This window comes from Pteropus alecto, unplaced genomic scaffold, assembly GCF_000325575.1.
Source record: "Pteropus alecto unplaced genomic scaffold, ASM32557v1 scaffold86, whole genome shotgun sequence".
Classification (NCBI taxonomy): domain Eukaryota; kingdom Metazoa; phylum Chordata; class Mammalia; order Chiroptera; family Pteropodidae; genus Pteropus; species Pteropus alecto.
The window spans coordinates 27,387,871-27,407,294 of NW_006442109.1; the positions used below are offsets into that span (position 1 = coordinate 27,387,871).

At 50.5% G+C, this 19,424-nt stretch overlaps 2 protein-coding genes across 2 annotated transcripts in view; both read left to right on the forward strand.

Annotated features, from left to right (window-relative positions):
* The window catches only part of EHD4 (EH domain containing 4), a 66,836-nt gene extending 58,846 nt beyond the window's left edge, over window positions 1–7,990 (forward strand). Inside the window, exons 5-6 of the mRNA XM_006920463.3 lie at window positions 111–275; window positions 5,536–7,990. Coding sequence (XP_006920525.1) covers window positions 111–275; window positions 5,536–6,072 — 702 coding nt within the window. The 3' untranslated portion in view covers window positions 6,073–7,990. The remainder of the gene's footprint in view (window positions 1–110; window positions 276–5,535) is intronic.
* Window positions 7,991–12,234: 4,244 nt separating this feature from the next.
* Window positions 12,235–19,424, forward strand: part of SPTBN5 (spectrin beta, non-erythrocytic 5) — a 45,314-nt gene continuing 38,124 nt past the window's right edge. The window contains 7 exon segments of the mRNA XM_025038757.1: window positions 12,235–12,291; window positions 12,901–13,089; window positions 13,333–13,500; window positions 15,170–15,286; window positions 16,182–16,339; window positions 16,865–17,093; window positions 17,936–18,567. Of these exon segments, the coding sequence (XP_024894525.1) occupies window positions 12,235–12,291; window positions 12,901–13,089; window positions 13,333–13,500; window positions 15,170–15,286; window positions 16,182–16,339; window positions 16,865–17,093; window positions 17,936–18,567 (1,550 nt within the window).

Below are 19,424 nucleotides of genomic sequence, written 5' to 3' on the forward strand. Positions count from 1 at the left end.
CCATGGCTCTGTGTAGGTGCCCGTTGTGCGTTGTGACACATATAAGATGCCATCGTGTCTGTCCTTCTGGTGCACTTCTAAATAGCCCATCCTCACATATACCCCTGCAGGTACATGCCTACATCATCAGCTACCTGAAGAAGGAGATGCCGAGTGTATTTGGAAAGGACAACAAGAAGAGAGAGCTTATCAGCAGGTTGCCAGAAATCTACATTCAGCTGCAGCGAGAATACCAGATTTCTGCAGGGGACTTCCCGGAGGTCAAGGCAATGCAGGTACTGGGCACCCGTTACAACGTCATGAGCGAGGGATGGAGAGGCACTGCCACCTTGCCCAGCTGGTTACTGGGTACACATGTAGGTTTCATGGTTTAGGATGGAGCAGAATGCAATGAATTCATCTTCCTAATGGCGGTCTGTGATAATAGCCTCCTGTGAATAAAGTAGAAGTTGCCTGCCTCCTGAAACATTTAAACAAAAGGGGATACATTTCAAGAAGTCAGTTAAGCTCACATGAGAAAATCATATGAGTGACCCTCTCAGGCTGTGTTCAAGGTCGTTTTGACAAGGTTGAGGTGACACCTGTTTTTTGGAATCCCAGAATCATAAGAGAATTAGAGCTGGGGGTGACCTTGGCGGTCACCCAGGTAGCCTCCTCAAGCCGGCCCTGCCTGGCACTGCCCTGTGCTGTGGGATTATGTGCTCAGGCAACGTTGCTGGTGCAGACGCAAGGGCCTAGTCAGAGGCATAGGCTCTGTAGACATAGCTAGACTTCACTGGATAAAGCAAGAAGTCCTCACTGAGGATGTTGCTTAAAGGTTGGCATTGGGCAACTTTTGGCCTGGTTTCAGGGTCTCCCTCTTAAGGCTGTAAGTCCATGAGGCCAGTGACCCATGTCCGGTTCACTGCCCTATCTCCAGCACCTGGGATGAAGCAAGTACTCAATGAATATCTGTTGAATGAGTTCATCGGCAAGTTGGTGCATGTTCACGTCAATGGAAGTCCAAACCTATAGAAAAATTTTATAAGAGTTTATTTGAGCCAAAAAACTGAGGACCAGCCCAGAAGCAAAATCTTAAAGGATTGAGAAAATGCTCTGGGGAGTGAGTTTTGCAGTTCTTTTTATACATTTAGAATCAAAGGAGAAAACACGAGGAAGGCTACATGAAATCCATTGGTGGTAGATTAAGGAGGTGAGAAAGCAAAGGGGAGAAATCTCTAGGATTACATAAAAAGTAAAACGGAGAGATACATACTTGTTTTACATTGGTACGTACAGGGCAGTTAACATTTCACATTTATAGAAAATAGAGATGGCATGGTTATGCCCGTCTAAGGGGTCTAGAAAAGATAGTTAACTGACATTCCAAGAGTATGTTATCTTAGATACACGAAAACAATGGACAGGGCTCGATTAAGGCAAAGATTAACCTTTTATTAATGAATCTATAGGCCCAGAATAGGACTACCCACCACGACCTGCCCAGTTAGGAATTTGAGATCAGACTGTTCTGTGTGGGTACTCTCGGTCACTGAGCTTGTCAGGTTTGCTACATAGCCCCTCTTTCCCGTTCACATTTATATTATAGCAGCCTCTAGGATAGTGAGGATCTCAGACCCAGGCCCAGCCCTGACTCTCACAGGGCTCATAGACCAGCAGTTACCAGAGCAAACCCCTGGAAACTGGAAGACAGCCCTGATCACACGACCCCCAGGGACTCCCCAGAGAGCGAGGCAGGCCTAGAGCCTGTAAGGTATGTTTACAGTCACCCAATACTTTAAGCTAGTTTGCTGTCACCCAGGAAGCTTTGGGGGGTTCATGGTGTGGGTCAGGGCCTCTGACACTGAGTCTGCTGAGTGTCTGCCACCTTCTCCAACACAGATGGTCAACTTCACATTGACTGTGTCTGAGACAGGGGCTGGCAATGTAAAGGCTCGGCAATGACTTTATTGTGATCTTGGCACATCTCAGGGTCACTCAGAGAGCTCACCAATGCAATCTTTAAATCTCTTTTCTCCGTGCTCTCATGGACCAAGCTGGTCCAGCTGACTCTTAGCTGTAACAGTAAGCTGAGTGTATTTCGAAGGCTTTTGCCCAGTGCTAGGAGAGGCCCGTGACCTCCTGGTGAAGCTGCCTGTGTCTGCCTTGCACCCTTTCAGGAGGGAATCTGATTTACCACACTGATGTGGAAAAGGGGGAGAACACTGGCAAGGCCACTTCTATTGCTGACTCGGAGAATTTGGTCCCCGTAGCTGATGAGTTGGCAGCATTTCAACAGCAGAGGGCACCAGAGCCATCCCCATCTGCTCAGACCCCGAGGATTTGAAAACTGGTGAATGCTGGGAGTGAATGGGCAAGCCCTGCAGAGACTGGAACTGACCTTTGTGTCTTGGAGAAAGCAGTTCCAGGATCCCTGGCTTGGTGGCTTTGATGGATACAATTGTTGATGGGTAAATCTTTAAACTCCCAAGGACATATTCGTCCCATTAAAAAGATTTGTTTTGGAGCTACCCTGGTGGAGGGCAGGGATGGAGGTGGTTTAATTCGTACCCTGTACTTCGTGATCAGGCCGGGGACGGGGAGGTACCACAGGGATGGGAGTATAGGATTTATTTCCTATGTACCTTTTGGGGTAGGAATGGCTGCTGCTGCTGCTTCCTGCAAATATGTGGCCATTTCCCTTCCCAGCTTCCCAGAGGTTTGCGATCTGAATCCATGTCCCCCTGATTCAGAGGGTGAAAATTTGGGGTGGGCACCGCCCTTCATTCGTCCACTTGGCCAGACACAGAGGCTCTGTGTGTGCTCAGAGCTCAGGCTCATTCATGAGGAAATGGGGTAGGTGTTTGTGCACCCAGGGGAATCCAGACTTGTTTATCCCAGCAGCACTCAGATTTTTGTGTAGGCTGCCTGCTCTCCTCCCCCTGGGCTTTCTAGTCTCAGTCCCTTTGGCTGACTGAGAAGTTGGCAGCAGGAGCCCAAAGAGTTAGCAGCATTGTTTGGTGCTGATGTTAGGGTGGGATGCAGGTGACTGTGGTCTGTCCATGAGGATGGAGGACACGCTAGCCAGAATGCGTTTTAGAAACCTGCACTGCCCCGCTGCTCTAAGCCGAGTGCAGACTGAACACTGGGTGTAATCTCAGCCCAATGAAATGTGACAGCTGCAGAGTTTACTACTGAGAAGGGTGCTGGAGGTGCCTCTGTAGAGATATGTCAGGCTGTTCAGCATTCAACTTTGTCCCTTCCACCATCTAAAGCTCAGGGCTCCATTTCCAAATAATAGCATAGAATAGCTGCGCTGACAGTATACCCTACAGACCACAATTTTAATTCTCCATTGGAAATAACCTAAATATCCAACTACATGGGACAGGGTAAATGATGAATGGCCCAGCTATAAATTCAGTATTGTGTAGCTATTAAGAATAGGTTGCATATGAGGATGATTCCCAGGTTCAGTGCAAGCCTGGCCAAGTATGGAAGAACTGCCCTAGAACAGAGCAATTCTACAAAGATGGGGACGTGGGTTTTTTGTTTGTTCTTTGGTCTTAGAGTTTGGTTTTTGTTTTAGTTCTGACATTCAAAGACATCTCTGTCAAAACACTAGCTGAACACAAATTAAGGAACAGAGATTTCAGTGAATACAGTCTTTGCAAAAAAATAGTTTGGGAAAGTCACTAAAAACAAAAAATAAGGTATAAAAGTTAATAACATGGAAAGATATAATACATTATTCCTTTAAAATGCAGTTGTTAAACCGTGAGTGTGGTCTTGTTTCAGTTTGTGTGTGTGTGTGTGTGTGTGTATGTGTGTGTGTGTATAAAAATGGCTAGAAATGTATGCCCCAAAATATTAGCAGGTTATTTTTGCGTAATGAGATTATAAGTAATTTAAATTTTTATTTTTATTTACCAGTTTTTTCCCAACATTTTTACAATAAAAATATATTTATAATAGCACAAAGTTTTAATTTTTTCTAACTGCCTGTCACATTATTTCTGCCTGAAAAGTCATATCTGAGGGGTAAGTGAAACTTCTTTTCCTCAAGAGTCTCTCTGCTTTATCTCTCAAAAATTGTATACCTGGCTCTCTAGAATTTTCCTAGCAGAAATACCTCACCTAGAGTCCATATAAAAACTGCCATACCAGGCATTTTCTGCTTTTATTTGACAAAACAGCTGTTGAAGTTGTTTTTCCTAGATCTTTGAGGCCCCTCATAAAAAGCCCCAGGTAATCTCACAATTCAGGGCCAGAGAAAGTTTGTCTCTTAGATGAGTAGGCAGTTTCTTCCTTCAGACAATAAAGGGTGTGATCCCCACCTTGACTGGGGCAGCTGAGGAGCAATGCTTCTTCTCACCTTAGTTGCCTGATGTGATGATTCCCTTTCTCTCCCTTTTAATTACTTGGCTTTTCGCTTTCTAATGACTTCAGTTTCGCGTTAATGTTTTCACTATAAGCTAAGTCAAGCCCTTTTTGAAAGTAGACAGTAACTAGAAAACTATAGTGTCCTTCCTCAGTTACAACATAAACCACCTGAGGGTCCAGACTGTGGCTTTTTCTGTTTATATTCCCAGGCCCCAGAATAGGGCCTGGCACATAACAAATGGCCAATAAATGTTGGATGGATGGATGGATGGATGGATGGATGGATGGATGGATGGATGGATGATGGATGAGTAACCTAGGAGAACCAAGGGAAGAAAGAACTATTTCTACAGAGCCATTTTCAGAGCCTCTGTGGCATCTATAGTAGGCTCCTGTCCTGGCCCGGAAATTGCCTTGTCTCTGTGGAGCCTGTGCTTCTGCTGCTCCATCTGCTGATAGCCAGTTCTCCTGGGACAGAGACCTGCACTGACTGACCTGACGAGTACACTCAGCCCTATTGGCTGGATTTATTCTCACCTTCCCCCTTCCTACTCCACTCCCTTACCAGTTTCAACTTTTACTTATTTGTACTCGAAATTACACTTTAAAAAATTGATCCAAAAACAGCGTTCTTAAATAATTATTTTACCTAAATAAGTCCCTCTGTCACAGCTTTGTGTTCCAGCACAAGGAGGACTAGTCAAGAGGCAAGAGGCATAGGCTCTAGTCTAGACTCTACCAAGACACTCATGTGCTCTGTATAAAACACGGTTATTAATGCCTGTCCTTCCTTACTCCCAGCATTGTTGTGAAGACTGAGATGTGTCGTAAAATCACCTTAAAAGATAAAATATGAAATCTCTAGAGCACTAAAAAAAAGAAAAGAAAAAGGCAAGACGGAGTTTGTCTCAATGCCCTAGCGGATCGCTGTCATTCATATGGCCACCAGCAGACGTTCGCTACAGCAAAACATTGCATCTTGTTTCTTGTTCCAAAAGCCACTCTTGTCTCTGTGGAGTTCAGATATGGGGACCCCACCAAAGAGAGCCCCGAACAGCCCACGGGGGTGGAATGTCTGCTCTAAGGGAGCATTCGCTTCCCTCAGCCATCCCTCTCCCTGTTTGCTTCCTGAAGAGAGGCATGTGACCAAGTATGTGGTTTCTCCTTCTACAGGAACAGCTTGAGAACTATGACTTCACCAAATTCCACTCGCTGAAGCCCAAGCTGATCGAGGCTGTGGATAACATGCTGACCAGCAAGATCTCATCCCTGATGAGCCTCATCAGCCAGGAGGAGCTGAGCATGCCCACGCAGATCGTGCAGGGTGGTGCCTTCGATGGCACTGCTGAGGGCCCCTTCAACCAGGGCTACGGGGAGGGCGCCAAGGAGGGCGCCGACGAGGAGGAATGGGTTGTGGCCAAAGACAAGCCCGTCTATGACGAGCTCTTTTACACCTTGTCTCCTGTCAATGGCAAGATATCGGGCGTCAACGCCAAGAAGGAGATGGTGACCTCAAAGCTGCCCAACAGCGTCCTGGGCAAGATCTGGAAACTGGCCGACTGTGACTGCGACGGCATGCTGGACGAGGAGGAGTTTGCCCTGGCCAAACACCTCATCAAGATCAAGCTGGACGGCTACGAGCTGCCCAACAACCTGCCCCCCCACCTCGTACCCCCCTCTCACAGGAAGTCCCTGCAGAAGGCTGACTGAGGGGCAGGCCTCCCACAGGGCAGGCAGTATGGGGTGGGAATCGGGGGACCTGAGCCTGAGACCCATGCTGCCAGTGACTCACTGAGTGACCCTGGGCAAGGCACTGCCTTCTCTGTGCCTCAGTTTCCTCATCTGTAGAATGGGGAGGGCAGACAGTGGACACTAGATATGGTCCTTTCACCTCTAAAATTCCCTGAGTTTCTATTAAAATATTGGGGGGAGGGAGTAGATAAAGAGATTGTAGGGTTGAAGAGAAATTGACCAAAGAGTACTCAGAAGCCTAGAGAGACGCAGGTGTGGAGGTGGGCTTGGTGGAGTCCCAGGAGCACGGGGTGTGAGCTAGGGGCACTGCTGGAGCATGAGTCTGCTGGGCTTCCCTGGACCACTCATCATTATGAACCTATCTGTGCCTCAGAGGGCACCGGGAGGGAGCAAAGATGATCTTATTTATTTTGTTTCCTGCTATACTTAGAGTGGAAAAAAAAATAGATCAGAGAGAGTTTCTTTTCTCTCCAAACTGTCTACCAAAGAGAAGGCAGCTGTTGCCCGAGGTTTGAAAGAAGGATGGACAGTGTCTGTGTGCGCCCTGTCCCTTCTGCAGACTCTAGCCGAGCAGAAGAGGCAGCCAGGCCAAAGAGAGCGTCTGTCCCAGCACCCCACTGACTGGCCTTCCCAGCAAAGTTGTATTTGGTTAGGAATTTGAATGTATAACCTTTATTAATCCCCTGGTAAGATTTCCAGTGTTTAAATCATGCTGAAGTCTAAAGAGTAGCTTTTCTTACTGGTCTATCCAAAAATTTATAGCAAAGTCTATTTATCGTACTTAAACTACAGTAAGGAAAAGGGGTGGTTCTCCCCAGTCATCAGTTTAGTGTGGTTACATGTCCCCAAGGCTCCTCGGTCGATGGCAGAACTTAAACTCAGCAAAAACATATCTTGGTGCATGCAGCGTCCTGGGCCTGTGGACACAAAGGGGAATGAGAGGCCAGCCTGCCCTAAGCTATCAGATAGGAAAGAATAGTCAACTAGTTTAGACACTTTTTATTTTTTAAAAATAGGCATTTTTACTATAAAATAGTCCACTTTTTTTTCTTCAGGATAAAAGCCTTTATACAGAAACAGGATGGAAACTTTCATATAAAACCTTTTCTTCGAAAGGCTTTGTGGTTCATATCATGACTGCCTGTCATGAGGTATGGGCACATCCCTGTACATCGGCTCCCTGGTTCTCTCCCAGGTCCCCCGTGTCAACCCCTCTGGACCACGCACTCAGATGCCTGCATCAGGTGGAGGTGGTTAATGCTCACTGCCACCCTCCCTGCTATGTGGGCTCCAGCTCCGGGATGCAGTGCCTTTCACCATTAGTTATGCAATAGAAGAAGACAGACATGAGATAGTGATGGTTGCATGACATGGGGCCCTGCCAGCACCAGAAATCAACGAAATCAGAACAGTCCCACCTGAGCTTTTCAAAAAACACTTTTTTTTTCTCTTGACACCTTTGACATCAGGGTCGGAACTGTAGACTTAAGAGAAATTTTTTACCTTAGAAAAGCATATATCCAGATGCCAGCCCTCACACTCCCTAGCTAACTTCCTAAATAATTTAGTTTTAAGAGAAGTAAATGCAGAATATGGTTTTTAGTCTTAATGAGCCCTTTTAAATTAGACACAAAGAAAAGAGACGTTTATAATTCCAGTACTGTAATATGAGCAGATAGTTCTGTGAATGCGTAGGACTTCCTAAGAGTCTAAACACAGTGGAATCCACCAAAAGGCAAAATTGAGACAAAAGAGAGAGTTCATTTGCCCATAGATTTGGATATGCCAAAGTTAGCTGATTTTCCCTTCAGAAACATCTTTCTTCTTTAACTCTGCTTGATTATCATACATATATAAAGATAAATATATACACATATGTCACATGAGTATTATTTTTGACACTTGTCAACGCGTATGTATGTAACTATGGGCATGTTTTGTCCATGTAAAGACATACAGGAAAACTGTTTTAGAAGACCAACAGATTTCTGGTTTCCAGGTGGAAGGAAATGTCCGCCCCGCTCCCCCATGCCCTCAGGTGGGATAACATCTGACAGCTGGATCCTTTCCTTACTGAGAAAAAAAAAGAAATCTCATGTCCATTTTTCGTAATATTTTCTTTTACAACATGAAGTCATCAGAGTTGATTGGAAAGAAAAACACGAAAGTATTATGGATGGTGGCCAAGTGAAAACCCATATCTTCCGGGGACCCACACAAAGTTCCTTGACTCTATCCAAATTACTCATTATTCCCACCCCCACCCATCAGGATGGCAGAAGAGCAGTCTTTTAAGATCTGTTTGCCTTGACCTTATTGCCCTTCCCACACCACCCTGATTTTAAAAGTACCCCCTCCCCAGAGTGTTTACAAATGGGTGGGAGGGTGGAAGTCGGTAAACTAGCACTGAGAAACTATCCCCATGTTCTCCATGATTCCACAGAAGAAAACCTAAGAATCTTGAATCTAATTTCTACACGACACATGATACATAACACAACCTTCTGCAATGTTGAGTTTAGGGGAAGAAAATGAAAACTTCAACCTACTCCTCCCAAAGTTGACTTCCCAGTTGTAAGCCTGCTAATGAGACCCTCTTAAACCCATCTAAGACCTGCCGAAACTCCCCAGCTCCTGGCCACCTGTAGATGTCTAACCTGCTTTGGCCTCATGCTCCAGCCCAGCCTTACACGTCGGTTTTTTTCTTGCACACGTGCATGACAGAGGGCGGGGTCACTTCCTTGGGGAGGGCCATTCATTCAGTTGGCTTTTCCTTCTCCAGGGCTGGACTGGGTTCTCTTTGGAACACTCGTCGTTATGCAGCAATGGCGTCTTTGGACTTGGGGCTATGCTTCCTCCCACAGGATGTTAGGCCTTGAGGAATTGAATTCTTATTCTATATCATGGGACTGGGTGTCCAGGTGGGTCAGAGAGTGTGTGAAGAGAAGCAAAATTATACCTACTTTACCCCCAAACACGTCCCCCTCCTTACCAGCCTGCAGGAGAGGCCTCAGCAGAGCCCTGGCCCCAGCCCTGGCCCTACCATCCCGGACCACAGTCCCTTCTGGTGCCCCGCATCTCCTAACAACACACTGAGAATGTCCTGTACTGGGGTCCACTGCCCAGGGTGGGGCTTAGCCACCAGAATCATGCCTGACAGCCAGTACCTGCACCTTTCCCCTTTGCACAAATATACTCCTTCATTACGCCCAGAGCAATAATACCCCAGACGAATCGCCTTGAAGATAAACAGAGCACTTAACAGAGGCACTGTCAATTTCCTCCATGGAATGTGACAAAAAAACAACCTTAGGACAGATAACCACTGAGTTTATTCAGGTAAACAGCCTAATTAAGAGTGTATCAGGTTATATGTCAATTAGCCAATGCCGTTAATACACAGTGCTTCTATTTTTTTTGTAAGTTTGTTTAGAAGTGTCAAACAAAAAAAAGACACAGTCTATTGATCAATAAACTTCTGAAAAAATCACTCTACTGGCTCTGGTTGTCCAGGGACTGCATGTAGCTGTCTCAGGAGTGAAGTGGGATCCCTGACATCTATCCTGAAACAAGGCAGAGGTGTTAGGGGGTGGGGTGCCCCTCTGTACACCATCCCTGTGACCTCCGACTTTTTGCGTTCTCTCCGAGTGGGACATTCCCAAAATGGAGCTCCATTAGAAGAAAAACGGCTCCATCCGCTGGGGCAGAGGCCAGGTCTGGGAGCAGGCCCTGATGGAGGCTGAAGCCCCAAGAGTGACTGGAAGCCAAGACGAAGGGACCATGGAGAAGGGCCATTCAGAGGCTAGAACCGGGCATCACTGGGCACAATGTTCTCTCTTCATGCACTTGAAGGTGCAGTGGAGCCAGGGTGGAGCCCTAACTGGCTGGCACTGCTCCTGCCTCCTGACACACCTTACAGGTGTAGACCACCCATAGCCGACATCTGGGTTTTTCCCACTGGCACCCATCTACCCTTCTGACGATCCAGACCAGGAATTTCTTTTGCAGAGCGCTCCCCACTTACCAACCCTAATCTGAATTACAAAGTTTGGGTGAGATTGACCCTCACTCCAGGGTGGGTCCTAATTGGTTTAAGCCAGTTAGAGTATATTATCCCCCTGATCTCAGAAATTGGTTCAGGAATGGCCATGTGGTTCAATTGAAGCCTATGAGAGCCAGGCCTCTCATATTTCTGTTTCATCTCTTGGGAGAAATGTTCTCTCCTCTGAACCACGCAATGTCTAGAAGTGAGCCTGTTGATGCAATAATATAAACGGCATTGAGACGATGCCCAGAGCAGCTGGGGGTAGGGGAGCGATGTTAGGCTGATAGCAATCACCCTGTGGAGCATGAAGATGAAGGAGGCATTGAGAAAGGCAGAGGGAGTTTGGGCCTGTGGTGGTATCGTTTAAGCTGCTGGATCAAACCTCGCCTAAAGTCTCCCTCCTGCCAGACCTTTCAATTATGCGGGACAGTATATCCCCTTTATAGTGTTTAAATCTATTTGACTTGAAATTTCAGTTACTTGCAACTTAAATAACCCAAAAGTATGTACTGACCAACAGAGATTTTCATTGCAGTAGAGGCTGCAGTCACTGCAAAAAGAGCCAGTGCTCAGAGCCTACGCAGTGGCTTTAGCTGCAGTTGAGCTTAGGAGGAAGAACAGCAGTTCCCCAGCCCCACTCAACCTCAGATACAACAGCCTCTGCTGAGTTCTGTGTACAAAGCCTCATGTAGCTCCATCCTGTTTTCAGGTGATCACATCACACAGGTGCCCTAGGCCAAGGGTCTTAATAGGAGGAGAAACAAGATAGGGGTGGGGGGCTTTCTAGACAGAGCAGGATTTCAACTGGGGCTGATAGGAGAATGGGGACAATAGAGAATAGAAGGGACATTCTAAGCCGAGAGAACAGCTGAAGTCTGGACATGGGCAGGAGAGCTTTGTTTCTGTCCAGGCAATGCGGAGTCTCCATAGGCGTGAGCGGAGATGTGCTCTGGGAAGTAAATCAGGGGGCCACGCAAAGGCCGACGTGCAGGTAGGATGATGGGTTGGGGATTGGTGATGAGAACCTGCAGGGACAGTGAGAGGATGTGGGGTGGGAGGGTGGACAGTGGAGTGCTGGGGGCACACAACAGTAGCTGTTCGTGACTGACAGGCTCTGGGCCGAGGCATCGAGAAACCAGTCAGTGGCAGGAGGGACCTCGTACGACAGGGTGGGAAGCTCTCAGACACAGGGTAGCTGCCCCACCCCAGGAGCAGCTCACCCCCAGCCACTGCCGGCCTGGATCAGGTATGCTCGATCCTCCCCAGCTCTCAGGAGCAGGCTGTGGCCGCTGCTCCCTTGGCCAGCCTTAGCTGTCAGGGACACCTCCCTGAGAAATGTTGTGTCTCTTTCCAGAGCCTCCAGGGCTGCTGGATGGATGAACCCACAGACATACACCCCAGCTCGAGGACTGTTACCCAGAGTTTAGCCAGACTGTTCTGCAAACCACCTGAATTAGAATTCACTCTCCCTCCGGCGTGCTGTCCAAGGCTGCTCAGGGAAGGAGGGAGGAGCGGCAGGCTCCCACCGAAGCCCCTGCCTCCAAGCCCTGCTGGGCCAGCTCCGTGGGTGCACAGGTGCTGGGGCCCCACCATGGAGCCCAAACAGTGAACACTGTGCCCCTGGCTTTGAAGGAGTCACTGTCATTTTCATGGCCTTTGCAGGTCCAGGTTACCCCTTCCAAAGGAAGCCTCATTCAAAAAGGAGCCCTGGGTGTGAGGGAGCACTGGTCAGCCCTGGGCTAGATTGGGTGCATTTCTGTTGGGGCTGGAAAGCCGAAGCCAGGGTCTGATAATTCCCCAGGAGGGGAGAGGAGAGGGCTCTGGCCCAGCATGCTCCCTCCCATCCCCACCCCTGTGGGTGCTCCCAAAGAGACCTTGTGGGGTGCAGAAGAGCAGTCCCCAACTGGAAAGAGCTTCTGACCAGAGGCTCTGTCCTCTGGTGCCTTTACTCAGACTGCAGCACCCCCAAGGTCTCCCACAGCGAGCCAATTCGAGGCCACCCATGGGAGCCAAGACCCCCACCTGATGCTGGGGGCATTTTCAGTGGAGACAATAAAGGAGGAGATCCTGGACCAATGGTCTGGAGCATTCTTGAGCCGCCCCCTCCCAGCTTAGGCCACGCCCTGAGGCAGGTGGGAGGATAATGGCTGTTCTGTTGTGTGCTGCCACCACTGTCCCGCTGATTTAAGAGGAGGGCCATGGCATGGCCCCAGCTCCAGCCTCAGCCTCTCTTGATGGCTCTCTCCCTCCTCACACAGCCCCTGCTACCTTCCATCTCCAGCCAGCCAGCCAGCCAGCCTTGTCTCCTCCCTGGGCTCAGACAGGTCAAGGTGAGCAGTTTCCTGTTTTCCTCCCACCCACCCTATTTATCCCAAGAAGCAGCAGCCAATCACTGTGACCCAGGGGAGACCTTTGGTAGCAGAGCTCTAAGAAGAATAATCTGGAAGGTAGGGTGGGGCAAAAGGGGCCCTGGGCCATTCAAACACAGGGTATCAGCCAGAACCTTACCTGGCTAGGTTCCAAGCCACAACCCCACCACCACCACCAAATGTGGGGACAGTCTGGCAGGGAGGGGCCCCTTACCCCTGGCAAAGGCACACCGGTCTCAGGGAGTCTTTATACCCACACACATCCCTCAGCCTCCATGACCCCAACATCTCCGGGTTGGGAAATGTCCACTGGCCCCTCATCCCCAAAGAGGTCCAGGCCTGATGGCTGGCCAGCCCCACAATTCCCAGTAGTTCCTTGGGGCTACAGGACTCCTGAAGCAGAAGGCCAGCCACAGAGCCCTGGGACGGATCTCCCAGCTCAGTCTGGCCATGGACTCTGCATATGAGATGGGCCACATTCGGAAGCTGCAGGTACAGCACGTGCGGATGCAGGAGAAGACTTTCACCAACTGGATCAACAACATCTTCCAACACGGCCGAGTGAGTGCAGCTGGGCGCGCCCCACAGCCCACCTCTACCATCCTGCCAACTCCCTGGCCAGTGGATTTGGGAGGCTGGCTAGGAGGTCATCTGGCTGAGGCTTCTCAAGACCCCACCCACAGCACAGCTGAGGCCAATGCTCCTTCCTCGAGGCAGCTGCTCTGGCCTGTGCCTTCCAGGGCCTGGGACGGGGCAGACAGGTGAGGTTGGGCTGACCCTGTGTCTTCCCTCATCCCCTCCCAGGTGGGCCTCAAGATCCAGAACCTGTACACAGAGCTGGCAGACGGCACCCACCTACTGAGGCTACTGGAGCTCATCTCTGGGGAGGCCCTGCCACCCCCCAGCCGGGGCCGCATGCGTGTGCACTTCCTGGAGAACAACAGCCGGGCGCTGGCCTTCCTCAGGGCCAAGGTGGGCACTGGGGGAAGGGCTTCTGGGCATGGTGCTGGGCGGGCAGAGGGGACAGGCTGAACTCTTAGATCATCTCTCCTGGGCTGGCCACAGGGCAGAGCAGAGGCTCTGGAGCCTGAATCCAGGAGAAGCAGCTGGGGATACAGAAGACCAGGAAGCAAAGCCCTTCCTGGCCACAGTACTCCCCGCTTAGAGAGCACCCAACCGGCTGGAGCAGGAACAGCCATCATCCCTAGTGGTTGGGACTAAAATATGCCACTGACGGTAAAGAGAAAATCACAGAATTCTAAGCTGAAAGATTTAAGGTACTCTTAACTGTCTCTTTTTATAAACAAGGAAATTTTATCAGACACGACCCAGGGTCAGCTGCCCAGCAGAGCCTGGGTATGGAGCCATGGGAGGCTGGCCAAGGGTAGGACACAGGGGAAGAGCCCCAGACACTGAACCAGGCAGTGGAGGGGAGAGGTTCAGGGACTGTCTGAAGACCTTGGAGAAGCTGGACTGGATAGCAGGGAGGGGCCTCAGCAAACAGAAGAAACCCTGAAAGGCCAAAGAAAGAGTCACTAAAGGGGAACCAAGAGTTCCAGGAACACAGCAGGACATTGACGGCCAGTGTCAGAGGGCTGTGCAGGGGTCATTTATGCTGAGAAGCAGGAATTAGGAAGCCCAAAGGCTCTCGACCTCAGATACTAAAGCTGAGAGGTGGCTGTCTGGGAGGCTGCAAAGTCACTAAAATGGAACTGGCTGGACTGAGACTGAGTATGTGTGTCCGTCACTTATGTTCTGGATTGGAGGTCACAGTCAGCTCCCTGGGAGCCTGGCATGCTGAAGGGAGACCAGGGAGGTAAAATGCCAAAGCAAGGGACCTGAGCATACAGAAGAGCAGAAAGCTTCCAGCCACAAGATATCAGGCCTTACTTGGACCCCTGGGCAACGGCCTGTGAGCCAGGCACCTCCCCTTGGGGAACTTGGGAAGGGCGCAAGACCATGGCTCTTGTCAGGGGCCCCTCAAGCTTAGATACACAGCATGTTACTTATACGTAGCCTGTGAAAGTGACAGCCTTGTCTCTACTGTACATCGAGGCAGCAAAAACAAAGGAGTTGCCCCAATGCACAGTTAATAAGTAGCAGAATGTGGGATACACTCATTTCTGGAGAATGTCATGTGCTGGAAGCTTTATGCCAGGCTCTGGGGACTTCGGTAAGCAAAGCCCAGACCTGACCACAGGGGCCTAGAGTTTCAAGGAAGACAGTTGAGTTAAACCCAGATCAGTGGTGTGCTGGTAAATGTTAATAACCAGCTCTATGAGGGAAAATAAAAGCCCTGGTTTGTAGCGTTTGCTGATTTCTATAGCCTTGATACCTCCACCCTGGCTGATTTCAAGCTACCAGCATGATGCCACTAACACAAAGTTGGGAAGATCAGCCCTCATGAGCTGGTATGAGCAAACAAATCCCCCACCAACCAGACGCTCCAACTCCAAGCTCAGGTGTGCCAGGAGAAGAGGGCAGAGAATGGGTGGATCCTTTAGAGACCAGGCAAATATAAGAAAAGCATACCCACAGAAGCTACCCGGGATACACCCCCTCCCACCAGGTTACTTGTGGTTACTCTGCATCTTCTCTGGTGCACGGGCTTCACACTGAACCCAGCCACCTGTGCCCGCAGGTACCAATCCCTCTCATTGGGCCAGAGAACATCGTAGATGGAGACCAGACGCTCATCCTGGGACTCATCTGGGTCATCATCCTGCGTTTCCAGATTTCCCATATCTCCCTGGACCGGGTATCTCACTCACCCCCCACTGCCAAGTTACCCAGCCCACCCCTGGCTTCACCTCTGGTCCCTGGAGACAGAGCAATTTCACCCAACTGTTATCCCCACAGCAGAATCTTGGCACCCACACAATTTATATTCACTCTTTAACCACGGGCAAAGAACTGAGAATGTCAGAGAGATTGTATTCTGCTGAAGTGAGAACTAGATTCATGGGCTTCAAAGCTGATCTGGGACAAGTCATTGACTAGTGAGTGGCAGAATAAAGGAAAGTATCAACAAGAAGAACAGGCAGGGGTGGGAGGGGATTGAAACCAGGTATAGATGGTCATTTCCCAGCCCGAAGAAACAGTGCCAGCTCTGCCCTCAGGCAGCTGCATGCGGCATCAAGGTGGTAGACAGGTGGCTCATACATCAGAGGTGGGCTCCCTGTCAGAAGTTCCTGGGTCAACTGAGACCATCCCCAATCAACTGGAGGACACTGGGCAGCTTCTTAATCTCTCTTATGGCACCTCTCATCATCCTTAGGATGTAAATGCTGATACTGTCTACCTCACAGGGCTGTGAGGGGTGGAGAGCCATTGGTATGGGCTCGATGCGTGGCTGGCAGAAAGCCCACACTGACCAAGACTGGGTCTGATGATGACTAGCCTCAAATACCATGTGGCCCAGGGTCAGTTAGCACAATGGTCAGCCCATCAGAAGGGCTACTACTGCTGTTGTCACCAGTTTTGGCTCTGAGGTGATAGCTTTCAGACTCTCTGCTTCTTTGGAAGGACAATCAGCCTTCATGAGGGCAGAAGGGCTAGAGAGGATCATAGCCATGCCCATCCTGCCTCTCCCATGGCCCGTAGGCTCTGCTGCCACTCCATCTGAATGGTGACCCTCTGCCTTGCCCTTCCAGGAAGAGTTTGGGGCCAACGCGGCCCTGCTTTCTGCCAAGGAAGCTCTGCTGGTCTGGTGCCAGCGGAAGACAGCCTGCTACGCCAACGTCAACATCACCGACTTCTCCCACAGCTGGAGTGACGGGCTCGGCTTTGGTGCCCTCATCCATGCCCACAGGTCTGTGTGAGACGGAGAGGCCCCAGCCTTCTTCCTGGAGGCCTCCACCCACTGAGCCAACTGTTCCTGGGCTCAGGTCTTCAACCTGCCCATTCTCCTACATCCTTCTGGCCCCTGCACCCTGAAAACAGAAGTAGAGAAGGCTGCCAGCCAAGGCCCTGGTCTGTGGGGGTAACCCCCTCCCCTCTTTCCTAGAAAATTCCTTGGAACTGGCCAAGCTCGCCTCTGACCGCTGCCTTTCTCTACTTTTCACATTCCGGATCCTATTCTCAGTTCTCTCCCTGGCAAGTGCCTGCCCTTTGGGAGCGCTCCCTACCCAAGAACCTGGCCCCTGAGCCAAAGTAACCCTTCCCTCTCTGTCAGAGCCCCGTTCCTTCAGCCAGGCTCTCAGGTAACCGTCAGGGGGAAACTAATGCACAGCAAAATATGAATGACTAACAGGAGCTTGTTTGCCTTTTTAACAAGTCCACTTAAATCCAAGCAGTAAATTACTCTGGTGAAGAGCCCTTCTTGCTCTCTGTCCAGGCCAGATCTGCTTGACTACAGCTCCCTGCGTCCCGACTGCCCACTGTACAACCTCAACACTGCTTTCCATGTGGCTGAGCAGGAGCTGGGCATTGCTCAGCTGCTGGACCCCGAGGACATAGCAGCCCTGCAGCCTGATGAGCGCTCCATCATGACCTACATCTCCCTCTACTACCACCACTTCTCCCGCCTGCACCAGGAGCAGACTGTCCAGAGGAGACTCGCTAAGGTTGGTGACAAAGAGAAGGTGGCATCAAGGAGACGTGAGAGTGAGCATGAGCTCCAGAGTCAGACACACCTGGGTTTGAAGCCTGCCTCTCCCACTTCCTAGCTGTATGGCCTTAGCCGTGTCACCTAACTTTACTTTGCTCCATCTGCAAAATGGAGATGCTAATGCCTGCGTGATAGAAGGCTGTGATGAGTGTTCAGGGAGCATGAGCAAAGTGCCCAGCACAGTACTTGACACACAGGGAAAGCCAGCTGAGCAACTCCTTCCCCCTCGAACTCCCCCTTTCCTCTTAGGCTTTTAAGCTCCTAATGGGATTAAAAGGCTCGGAGAGCCAGACTCTGCAAGGACAAGCACAGAAGCAGCTCTGCTGGGCTGAGTCCATGTTTTTGGGGGGCTCTCTTACTCTCTGGGCACGATGGCAGAGGCTGAGGCCTGGGAGGGCTGTTCTCAAGGTTAGTGTCTCAGTTAAGCATGGGGGAGATAATCCAAGCCAAAGGCTCTGATCTGCTTTAGGGGTGTGGGGGCCTCAAGGAAGGAAAAGAAGGCTCAGAAAGAGGATAGCACTCCCCGTCCCCTCCCGCCCAGAGGTGAGGCCAAATGGGGTAAAATAAGATTGAAGAATGCAGGATAGGAGCCCCACACTTCTGGGTCTGAGTGTGCAACGCAGGCAGATCCACTTCTCTGGGGGTTGGGACAACCCCACTTCAGTGCATCCTCAGCTAAGGGAAGGAGCTGCTGCCCACCAGGGCAACCCTGCAGGCACTCAGAGTCCAAAGGGGAGTGCCTCCATTCCAGGGCTGCCCTGAAGTGCCGCCCTGACCCCTTTCCATGCCTTCCTCCAGATCCTGCTTCAGCTCCAGGAGACAGAGGAAATGCAGGCCCAGTACGAGAAGCTGGTGGCCGACATGCTATGTTGGATTGCAAAGAAGCAGGTACAGCTGGAGGCCCAGGACTTCCCAGACTCCCTGACTTCCATGCGCCAGCTACTGGTGGCTTTTGCCTCCTTCCGCACCAAGGAGAAGCCACAGAGGCTGCAGCAGCGAGGGGCCGCAGAGGCCCTGCTCTTCCGGCTACAGACAGCACTCCGAGCCCAGAACCGCAGGCCCTTCCTGCCTCGCCAGGGCCTGGGCCCTGCAGAGCTGTCCCAGCGCTGGGCAGGCCTGGAACGGGCAGAGGCCTCACGGAGCAAGGCCCTGCAGCAGAGACTCCTACAGTTAGAGCGGCTGGAAACCCTGGCCCGGCGCTTCCAGCGTAAGGCAGCCCTCCGGGAGAGCTTTCTGACAGACACAGAGAAGGTGCTGGACCAGTCCGCAGCCCCGCCTACCAGCCTGGTCACAGTGGAGGTGGCAGCGCAGAGGTTGGGCATGCTGGAGGCCAGCATCCTGCCCCAGGAGGGGCGCTTCCAGGCCCTGGCTGAGATCGCGGACATCCTCCAGCAGGAGCAGTACCACAGCTGGGCAGATGTGGCTTGCAGGTAAGCCCCAAGCACGTGAACCATCCTCAAAGCAGGCTCAGACCTTCCTACCATACCCCTGTCTTTACACATACCCATTCCTGGCCACAGAGGAGAGGAGTGGATTCAGGGCTCCCTTTTAAAAGATCCAGCTCCTACTGATGCCTGAAATTCCACCATATGTAACTCATCCCTTTGGTGAAGCACTATCTTCTCTAGGTAGTCTCTTACTAATTCATTCACTAAACAAGCATTTATTGAGTGTCTACTATGTCTCAAGCACTATTCTAGGTGCTAGAGATTTAGCAGCGAAGAGGACGCACAAAAATCCCTCCTTTCATGGAGTATACACACTAATAAGGAAAACAGACAAATAAGAAACGTATGTAGTAAGTGAGATGGCAATAAAAGTAATAAAAAGCAGGAAAGGGGAACAGGGAGCAGGGAGGGAGCTAGATCAGATGGCCAGAGGCAGTTCACTGAGCAAAGACCAGAAAGAAGTAAGGGGCCAGCCTTACATATTTAGGGACGTACTATACTAGGCAGAGGGAATAGTGCAGTGTCCCACAGTGGGGGTGTGCCTGGCATATTTGAAAAATAGCATGGAGGCCAGTGCTGGCCAAAGTGAACGAGTAAGAGTCGAGGTCAAAGAGGCACAGGGGCGAAGGGTGGGGCAGATATCATGCTGGGCTCTGCAGGGTACAGTAAGGATTTGTTTTTCCTCAGAAAAAAATGGAAAATCACGGAAGGGCTTGAGCAGGGGAGGGACACAACCTAATTTTTGTTTTACAATGATCATTCTGGGTGCCATGTCAGGAACAGACTGAAGGGGCAAAGGCAGAAGCAGAGAGAGCAGTTAGGAAGCTATTCTAATAATC